The sequence below is a fragment of the Ahaetulla prasina genome, chromosome 1 (assembly GCF_028640845.1).
Source record: "Ahaetulla prasina isolate Xishuangbanna chromosome 1, ASM2864084v1, whole genome shotgun sequence".
NCBI classification, from domain to species: Eukaryota; Metazoa; Chordata; class Lepidosauria; order Squamata; family Colubridae; genus Ahaetulla; species Ahaetulla prasina.
Window position 1 is genome coordinate 10,534,413 of NC_080539.1, and position 17,245 is coordinate 10,551,657.

Here is a 17,245-nt window from a genome sequence, read left to right on the forward strand (position 1 = left end):
CCAATCTCGAAGCAAAACGAAGGAGGGAAAGAAGGCAAGAAAGGCCGCGTCTTTTAGGACAACTTTGATTTATATATATATATATGTATATATATAACTTTGATTTATTATATATATATATAATATATATAAATATATAAATTGGTAAAAGCCCCGGAGGAGATAAGGGCCGTTTAAAGGAAGAGAGCCGGTGTGATTCCTTGCTTTGTCCTCGGTTCCTAAAATGAAACTCTTTATAGATTGGAGAAACCCCAATTGTCTCTGATCCGCCCCGCCCCCCAAATTCCTGGTTCGGCTCGGCTCTTCCCGGGCCAGGTGTTGAAAAGATTCGCTCCCGCTTCTCGTTCCGTCGACCTGTCGTTCGCCTGCGGTCGCCGCTGCCGCCTTTTTTTATTATTATTAATTGCTGAATTATTTTTTCCCTAGGAGGAGGAAGAAAAGGAGGAGGAGGAGACGGCGGCGGCGGCGGGATTTTTAAATATATATATATTTATATATATATATTTCGTCCTCGATTGCACTTTGACCTCGGACTGCTCTACCTCAAACCTGAGAATATCCCTGGCCTTTTGTTTCTTTTTTACAACTGATCGATCGACCTTCCTCTTCCGATTTTTCGTCCTGCTCAGTTCGACTTGACTGTTGCTGCTGCTGTTGTTATTAGCCGGCCTTTTGGAGAACTTCCCTTGCAAAACATTCATACAGCCGAGAAGGAAAGAAAGACATTATTATTAATAACTTTCTCTTATTAATATTTTTTTTTTTGGTTCTCGACTCACCAAAACCTCTGGACGGGGGAAAAGGGGAACTCGCTGATGATGACGACGATGTGATAATGATTGGAACAATTGAGGAGGACAAGGCGGTTGGCGAGATGCACTAAAGTGGGGCGTCTGTGGGGCACCCCCCGCTCCGCGATCCTGCCCCGACTTTATTGGAGACCAGCTGCCAGTTTTAATTTAGGCTCTGCCAAAACCAACGGAGCCGGGAGGGGCTCCTTTCTCTCTCTCTCTCTCTTTCTCTCTCTCTCTCTCTCTCTCTTTCTTTGCCTGCCTCCCCACCTACCCCCAATCGGGGTCTTCGTTTGACGCTTGGAGTTTGTGGACTCCTCGCCTTCGTTTCGTCGGGGGGCCCCCCTGCTCTTTTGAAACCCGGGAAAGGCGTTTGAAGCACGGACTTTTTTCTCACTCTGCCAAACTTCGGAATCGGTCTCTCCTCCGACCCCCACCCCCGACCCAGGGGCCTCCCCCGCCCACCCCAGCACCACCTCTAGCCAAAGACAATGGTTCACTGCGCCGGCTGCAAAAGACCCATCCTGGACCGCTTCCTGCTCAACGTCCTGGACCGGGCTTGGCACGTGAAATGCGTCCAGTGTTGCGAATGTAAATGTAACTTGACGGAGAAATGCTTTTCCAGAGAAGGAAAACTCTACTGTAAAAACGACTTCTTTAGGTAAGTTTCCCAAAAGGCTTTGTGCCCCCTTCGTTCCTTCCTCTCTTCGTTTTCACGACACGAATCTAGGCCTCTTGACACGGAAGTCAGCCTCCCCACCCACCATCACCGCATTCACAAGACGCGCTTAAATCTACTTTCCTGAATTAAACCGGTGTATTCAGGACAGGTGTGTTCCCCGCAAGACGTTGGACTCACCAGAGAGTAACCTGGCGGGGTGCTGGGATCCAAATAAGGCTGCTAAGACTTCCCCAATCTTTTTTTTTGAAAAAAAGAAAGAAAGAGTAACGCCGTCACGGATTGGGCGCAGACTGCTAAGTCCTTCCCTGACCTGGTCCAACGCCTTGCGAGAATCCGGAAGCGGGCTTTATGCTTCTTAGGAGAAACTATGGAGTCGCGGGGTGGGGGAGGGGATTACTTCTGGGTAAATATGCCGGCGATTGCTCTTACCAGGGCTGGGGTGGGGTTGGGGGGTTCTGGTCGTCTTTGGCATTGCGTCCCCCCGCCCGCCGCCGCCGAATTGTTCCGCGCCCTGAAAACTTGTCCTTTGGCCCTTTCCCCTCCGCTTCGACTCGACACGTGCAATTGCAAACCAGTCCCACGCCTCCTTTCCGAGGGGGAGATTCGCGCCCCGCGAAGGTCGCTTCTCCAGGAGAGAGAGAGAGAGAGAGTCCTTTTCCGGGCCGAAGTTCTGTTTCAAAGGTTCTGGGTCTGGGAGAATTCTCCGCTCGCCCAGAAGCGTAGGCAGCATTTCTGAGCGCGTGCAAAGCGCTTTTTCCCTCCCCCCCCCTTTCTCTTCCTCTTGGGGATTCCCACGGCCAGGCGGATTAGGGCCAGCTCTTTCCCGTCCGACCGGGCGGCAGGGGTGGATGAAAGGGAAGGGAAGTCTCGGACGAACGACGGCCCGGCCTTGCGGGCAAGGGGATGTTCCGCTCTTAGGAAAAAGGCCAGGGCGAGCGAGTGCGCGGAAAGATGGTTTCTGGGGTCGTCTTTGTTCCCGGGTCTCAGGTCGCCACCGTCGGCCTGGCGAGAGAAGGGAGAAAAGGGAAGAAAAAAGTCTTTCTTCTTTCCCGAATCAAGAGGGCGGCTTTGGGATCTGAGCCAAGCCGGCGCCGCGCGGGGAACCGCGCCGTGTTGCAGCTGAGCTTCCCACAAAGGGAGCCAGCAAAAGCGGGGGAGCGGCCGGTGTAGATAATGGAGAAATACTTTGCCTTTCACCTACGTGGGGTCTATTATGATAGGCGCCTGGGTGCCAGGACCTAGATACACGTGTCGAATAGAGGCGGTTGTGCGAACCCAGATATGCGTGTAGAAATAGAGGCGGGTATGTGAACTTAGATATGCGTGTAGAAATAGAGGGTAAATGAACCTATATACGCGTGTAGAAATAGAGGCGGGTGTATGAACCTAGATACGCGTGTAGAAATAGAGGCGGGTATGTGAATCTAGATATGCGCGTAGAAATAGAAGCGTGCAGGTGAATCTAGATATGCGTGTAGAAATAGAGGCGTGTATGTGAATCTAGATATGCGTGTAGAAATAGAGGCGGGTGTGTGAATCTAGATATGCGTGTAGAAATAGAGGCGAGCGTGCGAATGTAGAATTAGAAGTGAACAGAGTCGGCTCCACGAATCCAAAGCGAGATGGAAGATGAACGGGGTATCGCGTCCATTCGGTTGGGGGCACCGGGTGGGCGATCACTAGGGGAAAAAACCCACGGAGGAATCCGGCCTCCGTTCAACCCATTGCCCTCCGCCCGAACTCTCCAATGCCAGGCCAAGGAAGGCCCCGGAGCGCCCCCCAAATTAAGGAAAGGGCCAAGCCCGCCATCCCCGCGTCTTTTGAAGCTTGTCAGAATCTATTTTCAGATCCCAGTTTTTAGAGGGGAGTGATCCCGCCGGCTTTCTTTCGAAAGGGAAGGTGGACTACACGTCCCATCGCTCCCGGCCCGCCTTGGGCTTCAGACAGCTGAGGGCAAATTCCTTTCGGGGGGCCCGAGGAAATTTGGATACCCCCACCCAGCTTGGCCTGGAAAACCGCGCATCCCAGCTCGGGAAAGCAAGGCCGGCCTGTTGGTGGCTTCGTATTAAATCCGTCTCCCTTTGTTTATTTGAATTTTCCCTAGGAAATAGTTCTGCCGCCGATCCTTTTAAGGGTTTCGCGAAAACCGGCTTTTTAAAGGCCCGCGCAGAGGGGAGAAGTGCAGAGGATCGGCGCCTCGCCTTCGGGGTTTTTTTTACCCATCTTTACTCCGGGCGCGAACAGCCGGCCGAGCTCGCCTTGCTTCGGCCCTTGTTGGAGCCGAGGAGATTGCTTTCCATGGGAGGGAGCGCGCTCGTTTAGAAGGGCGAGTCGGGAACGAAAGCTAACGGGGAAGGCGCAGGAATTGGGGGCGTAAGTCTCATTGAAAGACGGGAATTTGGGGACGGGGGGGTAGAGCGCGTTTTCCAGAGAAAGGACCCGAGGCGAGGAGCCGCGCTTCCTTCGACCCGCTAACCAGCTTTCCAACCCGAACGAATTTGGGAAAATAAAGAGACAGGCGCGCTCCCATCCCAATCGCGCAAAAAACAACCCCGAAAAACAGAAAAGGGAAATTCTGAAATGTGTGCAGAAACATTTTAAAATTTAAAACAAATGTTTAAAGGGAGGGACGGGGGGGGGAACTAAATTAAACAGGAAATGTAGAGACGGGGGGGAATTTTGTCAAAGTTCCCGCTTATTGAGTTTAAAGCGACCCCTTTGCCTGCCCCCCATCCCGAGAGAAATTCGAGGGTCGTCGGTCTAAGCCGGGGAAAAGACTCCTCCGGGGGAAAAAAAGACGTGAGGCTGCTTCCCAATGCGCAGAACGGCGCGGGGTTTTCTCCCTCTTAGAAGAGCGCAAAGGTTCGGTGGCTAGTTCGGCCTGGCCTTTGTTTCTTTGTACCGCTTCGGGAGTCTCCCCATCCCCTCGACGCGGCTCTCTGAGCCCGATTTGCCAAATTCTCGGCTTGGAAGGTGGTTTTCCAAAAAAAAAAACAGCCACCGCCAGGCCCGGCCAGTGAGTTGGGGATGAGGGGGCTGTGAAATCTTCCCCGCGGGCTTGAAATCGGGGGAGACGGGGTGGGTGGGGAGAAACTGATCAGGGCAGGTTTGGGGAGATTTAAATGTCCCCGACAGCGTCGGAATCTGGCATCGGGTTCTTTAAGTGCCTAAAAGGTAAGGATCTTCGCGTGTTATATCTAGGCAAGCCGACATACTCCGAATAAATAATAATAATAAGAAGAATCAATAATAATAATAATAATAATAATAATAATAATAATAATAATAATAATAATAATAATAATAATAATAATAATAATAATAATAGTAATAGTAATAATAATAATAATACCAATAACATACAGTTCTTTTTCCGCTTCTCACCTGCCGCGAAATCCCCCTCCCCAACTTATGCACCTCGGGGTGGGGGTGGGACATTAAAATGGCCTCCATCATCTCCCCCCCCAAAAAAAGACCCAAGCCCCCTTCCCAAATTGACCACTGGGTGGGCTTTTCGCTCCTGCCACGGCCCGCAAACCTTTGGGGCCCGCAAGTTTAACTGTAAAGCCAGCTTCAGCCGTATGGACGCCCTTGGTTAAACTGTGGCCCACCCAGTTTTCCCAGCAGCCGCGTCCCCACGACCTGCTTCCTGAATTTATTCGCTCTCTCTGCCACGGGCCAGAAACGAATCCAAGGGATCCACGCAACGTCCACACCAGCCTTAAGCGAAATTTAAAACCCTCCTTTAGCGTGTGTGAACGGAATGCTGGTTTATTTTCGTGGACTAGATTCAGATATTGGGAAAACTGTATTTTAGAGAACCGGCCGCCTGGGTTTTATTTTGTAAACCACGTTTTAAAGCCACCATCCATTGGCCTTATTGGATAAACCACCAGTTTGACTTTGCTCTGAGCTTTCCTGAATTGGAACCGCGCCGGCTTCGCACGTGTCTCTGACTCGCGTCTTTAACGACCGCCGGGTCCCTGTCCCGGATAAGGCAAGAAGTGGATTCTAATCCAGACACACACACACCCTCCACCCCACCCTCAATCGGGCGACCTTCTTTGGTGGCGTATTAGGATTTGGTGCAATATTTTTAGCATATCCACAGGGGAAGAGTCGCCGGTTGATAAGTTTTTGTTCAGCCTAAATTGGAAAAAGTGGGGGGAGGATGAAAAAACGCCTTTTTCCTTTCGTTGGAGGGGGAAGGATGGGAAGAAACTCGGTTGCGCCCAATCCCACTTTGCAAAAAATTGCGCGTTCACCAACCCAGCGGGTGTGGGGGGAACACGGGACGGGACGAATTCTAATTGACTTTTGGTCGCTCTGCTTCTGAACCCCGCTGGCGAGTCCCGCAAAAGCAAAGGGACTTACATTTAACCCAGCTGAACTAAACTGGAATTAACCCGGATTCCTGGATTCCCACGACGCGCTGATTGTATTAATTAAGTCTGGATTAAAAACGACCGGCTGGAGTCTCCAGACATTTGCGCGGCTCAAATGTCGTTTTGGGGTGGGAGGTTGTGTCCCAGCAGGCCAAAACCTGGCTGAAACGGGGAACTTGAAGGTCGTGGGAAAACAAAGCTATTGGCTTCTTAAATTCAGGGCATCTCAAAGCCCTCGGCTTCCTAAATTCAGGGCATTCTCACCGAGCTCCCCCGAGTCGAAATGGTTATTTTGGCATCGTCTATTTGGTGAGGTTTTAAGCCACGATGCTTCGCGAATCTGGCGGGCTTGAGCTGGTTGTGTGAACCCGCCTCGATACCCTAGACCTTTTAAAAAGTAACATTTTTTTAAAAAAAAAAGAGAGAGAGCGAGAGGAAACGGCCCAGGATGTCAGTTGGAGAAGCAGGGATCGGAAGGCGAAGCTGTGGTTTTTCCAGCGGCTCTGAAAATAAACGTCTTTTGTTGTTGTTGTTGTGATGGTGGGTGCAGCGAGGTATCAAAATAGAAAGAGGAGCGTAGAAGCCGCATTCGGTATTTGTAGGAAGAGAACGGGGTGTGGGGGGCGGGGAAGAGAGAGAGAGTCTCTGGCAGCCAAAAAAAATCAGAAATGGAGGAGGCGAATTTTAGGACCTACACACGTTTTAATTCAAAAGCTGCAAACTGAATAAAATGCATTAGTTTGAGGGTGGGGGGGTGGAAAGTATTCCCGGATTCCTTCTGATTTGGGACAATTCCTATATTTGTTCTCTGGAGACCTCAGAGGACTTATTTCTTCCTCCCCCTCCCGCCTCCCGCCTCTCGCAAACACAAAATCTGGCGGTGTTGAGTTTAGGGGAGCGGGGACAGAACGGGGCTAGCCGAAAACGGAAGGCGAACGGAGGGAAACAGAGACACCCAGCTGAAGGTCGTGCGAAAGGAGGTGAAGTTCACGGAAAAACTAGGACGGGAGGAGGAGCGGACGGGAGCAACGAAGGCGGAGGAGAAGGGCGGACGGGGAAGGTCACCGGCCCTGGGGCGGCCCTCCCTCTCCTCCTCCCTCCCTCCGCCTCCCTTCAGGTCCAGCACAGCGGAAGGGCGCCGGGTTGCTGACCGTTCAACCCGAGACCTCAAAGCCGAGCGCAGCCGCCTTTCTCTCTTTCCTAGAGGCGTCTCACTGCCACTCTCGACGGCTTTCCACTCGCCCCACCGCAGACGAGACCCGTCGGTTTCTCCCCCACCACCACGATAACACGCCCCCCCCCCACTCAACCAGACACTCTTGCATCCAAGTTTGTCGTAGGGAAGGATTTTAGAGGCGCCTCCTATTCTTCTTCCCAGCGCTTTCCCAGATTTCTTTCCTGACATCTTTGCTTCGCTTTTCAAGTTTCTAGTCCTTTTTGTCCAGCTTTATTGGCTCGGATTCCCCCGCGTCCCCCCGCGCGCCGTGCCTCCGTTCGCTTCTGCAAAACCTGGCGAGCGCTTGCGCTGCTTTAGCTGGGCTTGCCGGCCGCCTGCTTGCCGAAGTGATCCTACGGGATCGACTTTCTTTCCTTTTAAGGCCCCATAACATCCATCACGCCAGAAACCTCACAAGGCAAGAGCCCCGAGACAGACCGTGGGGGGGGGAGTCCTACCCAGAGGGCACGGAGTCCTGGTCAGTAGGGAAAGGCCAGAGGGAGCCGGGCAGTTTGTAGGCTCGGACGCGGAGATGTTTAGAGAGACCTTGTGTAGCCTGTTAGACGTTGAGAGGCAGCCTTGCGGAGTCCCGTCGGCCGTCCCCTCCCCTCCCCTCATCCCCCCCCCCCCGGTGACCGCATTGGAAGCCAAGCAATGTCGTGTCCGGTGAGAATTTGGAAAGGAGGCCACTAGGAAATCTATTGGGAGTAGGAGAAAACAGCCTTGAAGGGAGCTCGGCGTCTTTTGGCTTAGAAAAGACACGTGTCTACCAGTTCTCCAGAGCTTGACCTGACCGACAGAGACGGGGCCCGGTCGTCTGAATGAAAAAGAGACCATCGCTGTCCTCTAACGGCGCTCCTGCATCCTACGGTCGAAGCACTTATAAACTCCCAGCTCTCCATCATCCCCACCCCACCTCGACCCGACCCGGCCGGGAGTCTTGCAAAAGACAGGCTGCAAAGGCTCCGCCGCGCTTCTGCTTCGGCTGGCGGGGGGGACGCTGGGCGAGTCGTTCTGCGTCTCCGCTTTCCAACGAACCGAGCCCCGTTGCGGTTCTGCCAAGTGGCGCCTGAGACGCGCGCGTTGGAGCGGTCGTGGGCACCAGCCAGGTGGGCAGAAGTAGGTCGCCCGCGGGATCTGACTCCCAGCGAAGAGGATTGGGGGTGAGGGTGTGTGTGTGTGTGTCCATCTCCGCCACGAAGCCGTCGCACAAAGCCTGCCCAGCCGTCTCTCCGCTACTTTAGGCTCAGCCCGACTTTAGCCATGGTGGTTTGTGTTAAACCCGACTTTCATGGCTTGGCCTAAAAAAATGAACAATCGGGTCGGCCTGGCTCGTTTAAAAACAAGCCGGGATTCCCGCCAAGCGTGACTTAAGCTGGAAGCGTGGATCCAGGCGCAGAAACCGGGTGCTGAACGGTTTTGCCCGCGGGTCCAAGGGGGAATGTGGGAAAATGACCAGCGTGGCTTAAGAAAGCGCCCGGGGCTGGCGGTGGCCCCGATCCCCCATCATTCTCCGGGCCGCCTTGCCTTCTCCTCTCTCTTGGCTGCGTGGGGGAAAAGGCGGGGGGCGGGGCGGCCCAGACCGAACGTTCTCCGGGGCTCAACTCAGTTGGGGACCGCTAGTCGGTCCCAGATCCCCCACCACCGATCCGAGAATAAGCGTGGATGAAGGAACGGGGTTGGATCGCCCACTCTGGGACTTACCCACCGGCAGGATTAGTCTACAGGGCCGCGCAAAGGAAGGCAAAACGGCCGTGGAAATTCGTATTTTATTTTAGAGGATGGGTGGCGTTTTTTAGGGGCGCAAGCAAAAGCGAGTCAGTCAACGTTTACGTGTGAACGCACAGACGTTAGACAAAATACGCAGAGGTGCAGAAAGTGGACCTCTTTCTAAAAGGGGCAGGGGGAAATGTGAAGACCCCCCCCTTCCTCCCACCTCCCTCCCTTCTCCAAGTTTACTCCCTTCTCTAAGTTTACTCTCCACAGTTACTCACTCCTTAAGCCGGTTTAGTTAATACTGCCGGGTTTTAGTAAGGCAGGTGTAAAAGTTACTAGGCTCCCCTTTAGCCCCACCCTGCGCTGGGACACCCCCCCCCCCAAAGGAGGGGGGGTACGGAAGGGGGTGCTGGAGGAAACTGCTTAGGGGATTTGCTGGTGGGTTGATTAGCAAGTCAGCCCAGCAGCTGTTCCTGCAAAGCTGGACTTGCGCCCATAACCTTAACGTGTGAAGATTCCAGGGGCCCTGATTTTTTTGCAAGGATGTCTGCTGCCTGTGGGCAAAAAAGTCAAGATGGCAGCTGTAATGGTATGTCACCCGTAACGAATGGGTGGGGGGGCCTCTCTCACTGTGAGGAAACCCTGGTTTGGAGGGTTGGTTCCTTGAAATTCTCAGAAGCAAGGATGAGCCAGGATTGTCCCTAAGGGAGGAGACCGGGTCCCCACCAACCACGGTTAGCATGGAAACCTTCCTTGCCTAGCCACTTTTTTTTTGTTACTGAGATCCCACCTGGATCCGAGGCCTTCTTCCAAAGCTGCCAAAGCTCCAGGGTGATCATCGGCCTTCTGAGTCAATTCCACCCAAAGATGGGATCGATAAGATCCCTCTGCTTGGCAGAGAAAACCACGCAGAGAGGATCTCCTCCAAAGCATTTTAAAATGAAAATCCGAAGTCTTTCCCACCCACCCCCCACGCACACTTTGGGTTTCTGCAACTGAGTTTTTAATTGAAAGGGTTTCTTGTATTTATTATTGATTGATTTGCAGCTCAGGGTTTAGAATGAAGGACCCTTGGTCCTCTCCGAGCTTGGTTGGTTTCTTGCAGACGTTATGTTACCCAACTAGCACTGATGAAGTTACCCTAGTCTGGGTCATGAAACCTCTACAAGAAAACAACTGAGTTCAGAGAGACACCAAGGACTCTCAAGTTTTTATTTCTTGATCGAATTTATTCGCCCTCCCCCCCCCTCGTGGTTCAAGGCTTGACTCTGAATTCCTTGCTAAGGACAGGCTTCGTTGTGGTTTGCTGAATAAGCCACAACGGTCCAGGGTTCCCACGGCATCAAACATCAGGGGTCGATCAATTAGGATAGCTGGATCTCTGGAAGGAAGGAAGAGTTTTAAACTGGGTAGCTTGTCTGCTTCGGTTCTAGAGCTCTGGCGACCAGATGGGCTTGAAGAGGTTGCTTCCTTGGCGAGCAGAAAGTCCCGAATCCTATTCTCATTCTCTCTCTCTCTCTCTCTCTCTCTCTCTCTCTCTCTCTCTCTCTCGCACACACAAACACACACACACACACACACACACACGGCTGGAGAAGTTCTTGTCGATTCTTTCTTATACCCCCATACAATAGAATGGAATTCTTTATTTGCCACGTGTGATTGGACACACAAGGAATTTGTCTTCGGTGCAGAAGGTCTCAGTGTACATAAGGAGAAATAAAATACATTCATCAAGAATAAAAAGATACAACACTTAGTGACAGTCAAGGTTACTAATAAGCTATCAAATCGTACTAGGAAACAAACCAAAACAATATAAATTGAAAGATACAAGCAACGTGGTTATAGTAATAAGTGGGAAGAGAGAGATACTAGAAAGGAAGAGAAGAAGAATAGTAATACTATTCAGTAAATAGTAAACTACTATTAATCTTCTCATCGTTCCCATCACCCATCTCCTTCCACTTATGACTGTAACTTTGTTGCTTGTATCCTTACAATTTATACTGATATTGTTTCCTGATTGCTTATTTGTAGCCTATGACTTTCATTAAGTGTTGTATCATTAAGTGTTAAATTTGCACCCTACGACTATCATTAAGTGTTGTAAGTGTTGTACCTTGATGAAGGTATCTTTTATGTACACTGAGAGCATATGCACCAAAACAAATTGTGTGTCTAATCACACTTGGCCAATAAAAATTCTATTCTATTCTATTCTATTCTATTCTATTCTATTCTATTCTATTCCATTCCATTCCATTCCATTCCATTCCTAATTTCTATTCCATTCCATTCCATTCCATTTCTAATTTCTGTTCTGTTCTGTTCTGTTCTGTTCTATTCTATTCTATTCTATTCTATTCTATTCTATACAGTCTTAGTAAATAGTTTGACAGTGTTGAGGGAATTATTTGTTTAGCAGAGTGATGGCGTTCGGGGAAAAACTGTCCTTGTATCTAGTTGTTCTGGTGTGCAGTGCTCTGTAGCGTCGTTTTGAGGGTAGAAGTTGAAACAATTTATGTCCAGGATGCGAGGGATCTGTAGATATTTTCACAGCCCTCTTTTTGACTCGTGCAGTAATGGACTTACTCTTCTACATAGACAGTGGGGGAGAACACTATATTTAAAAAAATTAGGAGTAACTCTGAGTGGTTTACAATTGTTAAAGCATGGGAGAAAAAAAAACAGAAAATATTTTTTTTAAAAAAAATACAGCACAAGACAAAGAGACAACTTTGAGCATCTCTCCATCTCAGTGCCCAATTTTTTCTTTCTTAGAGCGAGGCAGATCGGAATAGACTCAGGAAACTGCATTTTTTAAAAAAAAAGAAAGAAAGAAAGGAACTGTATTTGCTGTTCATTGAACCCGCTTTGTAGTCTTCACTGGAGGACTTGCTTTATTAGGTCCTTAAAACTGTGGCAATTCCTGTTAATATTTTCAGGCAACCGGTGTGTTGTTTTTGTACACTTCTTGATTAAAGGAGCTATTAGGGATAGTCACAACAACAAAGGAAACTGTTATTCAATGTGTATTTGCTCAAGTAAACTCTCTTAAACACTATGGGGTATAATTCTAAGTAAATATGCCCAGAACCATGTAATAAGATAATTGATGGAGAAATGTAATATATGCAGCTACCTAACGTACACCCTCTTTTATTTTTCTTGATATTTTTCCAGCATCCCTGTGGAGTGAGGAATATTTAATATTTTCAGTGTGGTAACCGGCTGCAAATCTTAATTTATGTTGTGAATACCTTCGTCTCTTCCTTCCTTCCTTCCTTCCTTCCTTCCTTCCTTCCTTCCTTCCTTCCTTCCCTCCCTCCCTCCCTCCCTCCCTCTTTCTTTTTCTTTCTTTCTCTCTGTCTCTCCCCCTCTCTCTATCTCCCACTTTCTTTCTTTTCTCTTTCTCTCTCTTTCTCTCTCTCTCTCTCTTTTTCTCTCTCTCCCTCTCTCTCTGTCTCCCTTTCTTTCTTTCTTTCTTTTTCTTTCTTTCTCTCTCTCTCTCTCTCTCTTTCTTTTTTTGCATCAGCAAAAAATCTGCAGCCATTTGATTGCCTCTTTTGAACCCTACTTCTAACTCCACCACCTTCTGATGGGTGTATGTGTGTGTGTGTTGTGTTTTCAGTCCTTGCATGTGCCTGAACTAACAGCAATTCCCATTTTCACTTTCAACAAGGAAACCTCTGGGGGTTTATTCCCCCCCCACTCCTTCTGGAGCCGGGGTCAAGCAAATGGTTAGCTGTCAGTCATTCAGATCTGCATGGAATTTAGTTCCAGAACAATTGCTAAAGGGCTTGAAAGCAGCTGGTGAAGACCCGTGGCTAGGAAGCGATAAAGATATTTAAAACCCACACATTGGAGGGCCCTGTCTTTGTGATTGGGACACTACAGAAAAATAGAAAACTGGTGGCAGAAAAAGACCTAGTGGGCTCTCAAGTCTGCCCTTTGAGGTTTTTTAGTTTATTTTTTAAATTTTTTGTCGGATGATGGACATGTTTATCCCAAGCATGTTTAAACTCAGTTGCTCATGACTGACCGCCTTCCTTCCTTCCTTCCTTCCTTCCTTCCTTCCTTCCTTCCTTTCCTCCCTTCCCTTTCTTTCTTTCTTTCTTTTTCTTCTTTCCTTCTCTTCCTCCCCTTTCTTTATTTCTTATTTCTTTTTCTTCCTTCCTCCCTTTCCTTTCCTTCCCTTCCCTTCCCTCTTTCCTTCCTTTCTTCCTTCCTTTCTTCCTTCCTTCCTTCCTTCCTCCCCTCCACTTCCTCCCTCCCCTTCTCTTCTCTTCTCTTCCCTTCCCTCTTTCTTTCTTTCCTTTCTTCCTTCCTTCCTCCTCCCTCCTCCCTCCTCCCTCCTTCTCTTCCTTCCTTCCTTCCTTCCTTCCTTCTTCCTTCTTCCTTCCTTTCTTCCTTCCTTCCTTCCTTCCTTCCTTCCTTCCTTCCTTCCTCCTCCTCCCTCCTCCTCCCTCCTTCCTTTCACCTTTTCAGCCTTCCTTCCTTCCTTCCTTTTCCATCCCCATGGATAAGATAGGAAAGAAGTGGGTTTATTTGGTTTATTTAAATTCAGCTCTTAAATGGATCTGGAAGGATATTGCTAAAGTAAAAGCTGTCACTGTTAATGTTTCTTTCTTTCTCTCTCTCTCCCTCCCTCCCTCCCTCTTTCTTTCTTTCTTTCTTTCTTTCTTTCTTTCTTTCTTTCTTTCTTTCTTTCTTTCTTTCTTTCTCCTGGAAGAAGGTTCCAAGCTTCCACTACTCTTTCTGTGAAGTCATACTTTCTAACAGGACTTTTTAAAACTTCCCTCATGTCAGTGTGTGATTATGTCCCCGTGTTCTTGATTTTTCCTTAAATACTGCCTTCTAGAACCTTATTCACACCCTTCATATATCGAAAGGTTGCAATTATGTCCCCCTCCCCTTTCTTGTGGATGGGTTGGTGCATGGTTCAAAAAAAAAAAAAAAACCCATTGGAAATGGGAATGTCAACATCTCTTTATTTGTGCTAGGTTACCGGCACTTAAGATAGTACCAAACATGCTGCTAGAATTAAGGGCACTTTTAAAGGCTCTTTAAACTCAGTTCCTGAATCTCTTGTTGGTCTCTTTACCTAAATGTTTCCCAGTTGTGGAGAAATTCCCATTTATGAGAGAAGCTGCCTCGCTTAGGCTATTTTTTTTTTTTTTAGAGTTTCGCATCTCAGAATGGAAGGAAAATAAAGCACCGATTTTCAGCACCCCCCGATCAGAGGGGTTTTTTTTTGGCGGGGGGGGGAAGGGGAGACACAAAGATGTTTGGGGCAGCATCTGGCTCTGAGGATCAAGTGGCTTACCTCTTGATAGAATTTGAACTCAAATCTGCCCTGATATGCATTATACAGTTGTTATAGGTATATTAAATTGAGTGTGGGGGCGGGGGGGTAGAAACAGATAAGGAATAAATATGGAGGCTACCAAAAATGTCCCAAATGCAAAATTTCTTTCCCATGGCAAGGTGAGCAACAAATAATTTAACAAATTAAATAAATAAACTTACCGAGACTCCTGTCTAGATTCCTTCCTTCCTTCCTTCCTTCCTTCCTTCCTTCCTTCCTTCCTTCCTTCCTTCCTCCCTCCCTCCCTCCCTCCCTTCCCTTCCCTTCCTTCCCTTCCTTCCTTCCTTCCTTCCTTCCTTCCTTCCTTTCCTTTTTCCTTTTTTTCTTTCATCTTTTTCAGCCTTGTCGTGCACCCTACTTCCCTCCCCATAGATAATATAGGAAAGAAGAGGGAATTTTACTTATCTGCTGAATTTATTTGAAATCTGGCTCTCAAATGGGATCTGGATTGGAAGGATATTGCTCAAAGTAAAAGTTGCAAGTGTGTTCATGTTTAAGAACGTAATTCTAAATTCTTAACTGAACTAACAGCAATGCTGTTAGCATGTCATTCAATTTATGATCCTCCCCTAAATAAATATAAAATCTGGACTTCATTTCTGGTGATTCTGCGGACACATCAGTGCTGTTTTCTTAGCAATAATTAGGAAGTGATGCTTTGGAGTTTTTATTTTGTTCTATAGACTACTGAATCTAGCTTACAGCTTGCAAATCTCCAGGTGGTTTCTTAACACACCTTAGCCAGGTCCAACTGTGTTTAATTTCCAGAAATCCACCAAGATCAACAAGATCTGGAGCAGAGGTGGGTTTTAGCAGGTTCTGACCAGTTCTGGAGAACCGGTAGTGGAAATTTTGAATAGTTCGGAGAACCGGTAGTAAAAATTCTGACTGGCCCCATCCCATCTATTTCTCTGCCTCCCAAGTCCCAGCTGATCGGGAGGAAATGGGGATTTTGCAGTATCCTTCCCCTGGAGTGGAGAGGGAATGGAGATTTTACAGTATTCTTCCCCTGCCACGCCCGCCAAGCCACACCCACAGAACCGGTAGTAAAAAAATTTGAATCCCACCACTGGTCTGGAGTCTTCAGGGTATGGATTATGGATCGGTAGGCCAGATTTACAGTTGACTTGGCTTTGTGGCTGAACGGATTGATGTAGGTAGATTTCTCCAATATCCAGTGGTTGTCTTCTTTAGGAGCTCACCACTGCTGTAATCCACCCACTTTGTAAAAAATCTGGGCTCACGCAGGATTTAGAAAGTTTGGTGACCAAAATAGGCTTGAGGTATTCATTCATTCCACTTTTGGCTGTTTCCTCCAGAGACTGATGGATAGGATAGGATAGGATAGGATAGGATAGGATAGGATAGGATAGGATAGAATAGAATAGAATAGAATAGAATAGAATAGAATAGAATAGAATAGAATAGAATAGAATAGAATTCTTTATTGGCCAAGTGTGATTGGACACACAAGGAATTTGTCTTGGTGCATATGCTCTTAGTGTACATAAAAAAAAAAGATACCTTCATCAAGGTACAACACTTACAACACTTAATGATAGTCACAGGGTACAAATTTAACACTTAAAGATACAACACTTAATGATAGCCATAGGCTACAAATAAGCAATCAGGATAGATTGAACCATGGAATTATTCAGTCGTCCAATCATTCCATGGATTGATACCCTTACAAATATAAACTTTGGATGGCTAATGATACATTAAAACTATGATAGATAGATAGATAGATAGATAGATAGATAGATAGATAGATAGATAGATAGATAGATAGATATAGAGATAGAGATATATAGATATATAGATATTTGTTTTCTGAGGTTTTTGCGGGTGTTTGTATGTAGGTCTTTGGTTATTCGGGTTTTCTCCCACCAAGACACTTCCAATTTTACGCGGGAGAAAACCCGAATAACTAAAGACCTACATATATAGATATATAGATATATTTATTAGTGGAATAAAAAGCCAACATGCGATATACACATGCAAATGAATAAACGGTGAATGAACGAATGAATAAAAGGAATAAACCCAGAACAAACCAGACAGGACAATAGATTTGTTGTTGTTGCTAAGTCTTGTCCAACTCTTCACAACCCCATGGAGCACAGCCGCCCCCAGCCCCACTCACCAACCCACCCACCCGTCCGCCATTGTCTCCTGGAGTTTGCCAAAATTCACGTTCATTGAATGGATGACATTATCTAACCATCTTCATCCTCTGCTTATCTTCTTCTCCTTTAGCCTTCCATCTTTCCCAACCTTGGGGTCTTTGCCAAGGTCTCTTCTCATTGGGTGGCCAAAATACCATATTTTTCGGATTACACATTTTTTTTCTCCCAAAAGGGGGTGAAAATGTCTGTGCGTCTTATAGACCAAATATTGCTGAAGCCCCGCCCACCCGCCAGCTGTTTTTTAGCCTCCTCACACCCCATTTTTGGGCCTTTTTTCAGCCTTTTTCAGGCCGTTTTTCAGCCTGTTTTCTGGGCTTTCTTCAGCCCGTTTTGAGGCTATTTTGGGCCTGTTTTCAAGGCCTTTTTTGGCCCATTTTCAAGGCTTTTTTTTTTTTTTGGCCTGTTTTTGAGGCTTTTTGGCCTATTTTTGAGGCTTTTTTGGCCCATATTTGAGGCTTTTTGGGCCCGTATTTGAGGCTTTTTCCAGCCCGTTTTCAGAAAAACGGGCCAAAAAAAGGCTGGAAAAGGGCCAAAAAGGCACGAAAAAAGGCACGAAAGTGGGGCATGCACAGGCCAAAAAGGTTTTTGTTGTTGTTGTTTTCCTTTTCTATATTTAGGTGCCTCTTATAGTTTGAAAAATATGGTAGTTGAGTTTCAGGATCTGTCATCTTCCAAAGATGGTTGATTTCTTTCCGTTAGGATTGAAGACCCTAAACAGAAATTTCTAAAAAGGTTTCTATTAAAACCTCTTGTGGGTTTGAATTCCTCTTGAACCAAGTTGGGATGGGGGGGGGCTCTATGGTGATTTTGAATCAGTTGCTCAACTTCTCACCCCAACCTACCTAGCAAGGTTGTTTTCACGGGATAAAACCGAGAGTGAGTCTCGTAT

The 17,245-nt window shown here is 47.6% G+C and overlaps 1 protein-coding gene across 1 annotated transcript in view; it reads left to right on the plus strand.

The window, feature by feature from the left end:
• Positions 1–1,282: 1,282 nt before the first annotated feature.
• LHX1 (LIM homeobox 1) overlaps positions 1,283–17,245 on the plus strand; it is a 90,323-nt gene continuing 74,360 nt past the window's right edge. The window contains exon 1 of the mRNA XM_058164165.1: positions 1,283–1,452. Within this exon, the coding sequence (XP_058020148.1) occupies positions 1,283–1,452 (170 nt within the window). The remainder of the gene's footprint in view (positions 1,453–17,245) is intronic.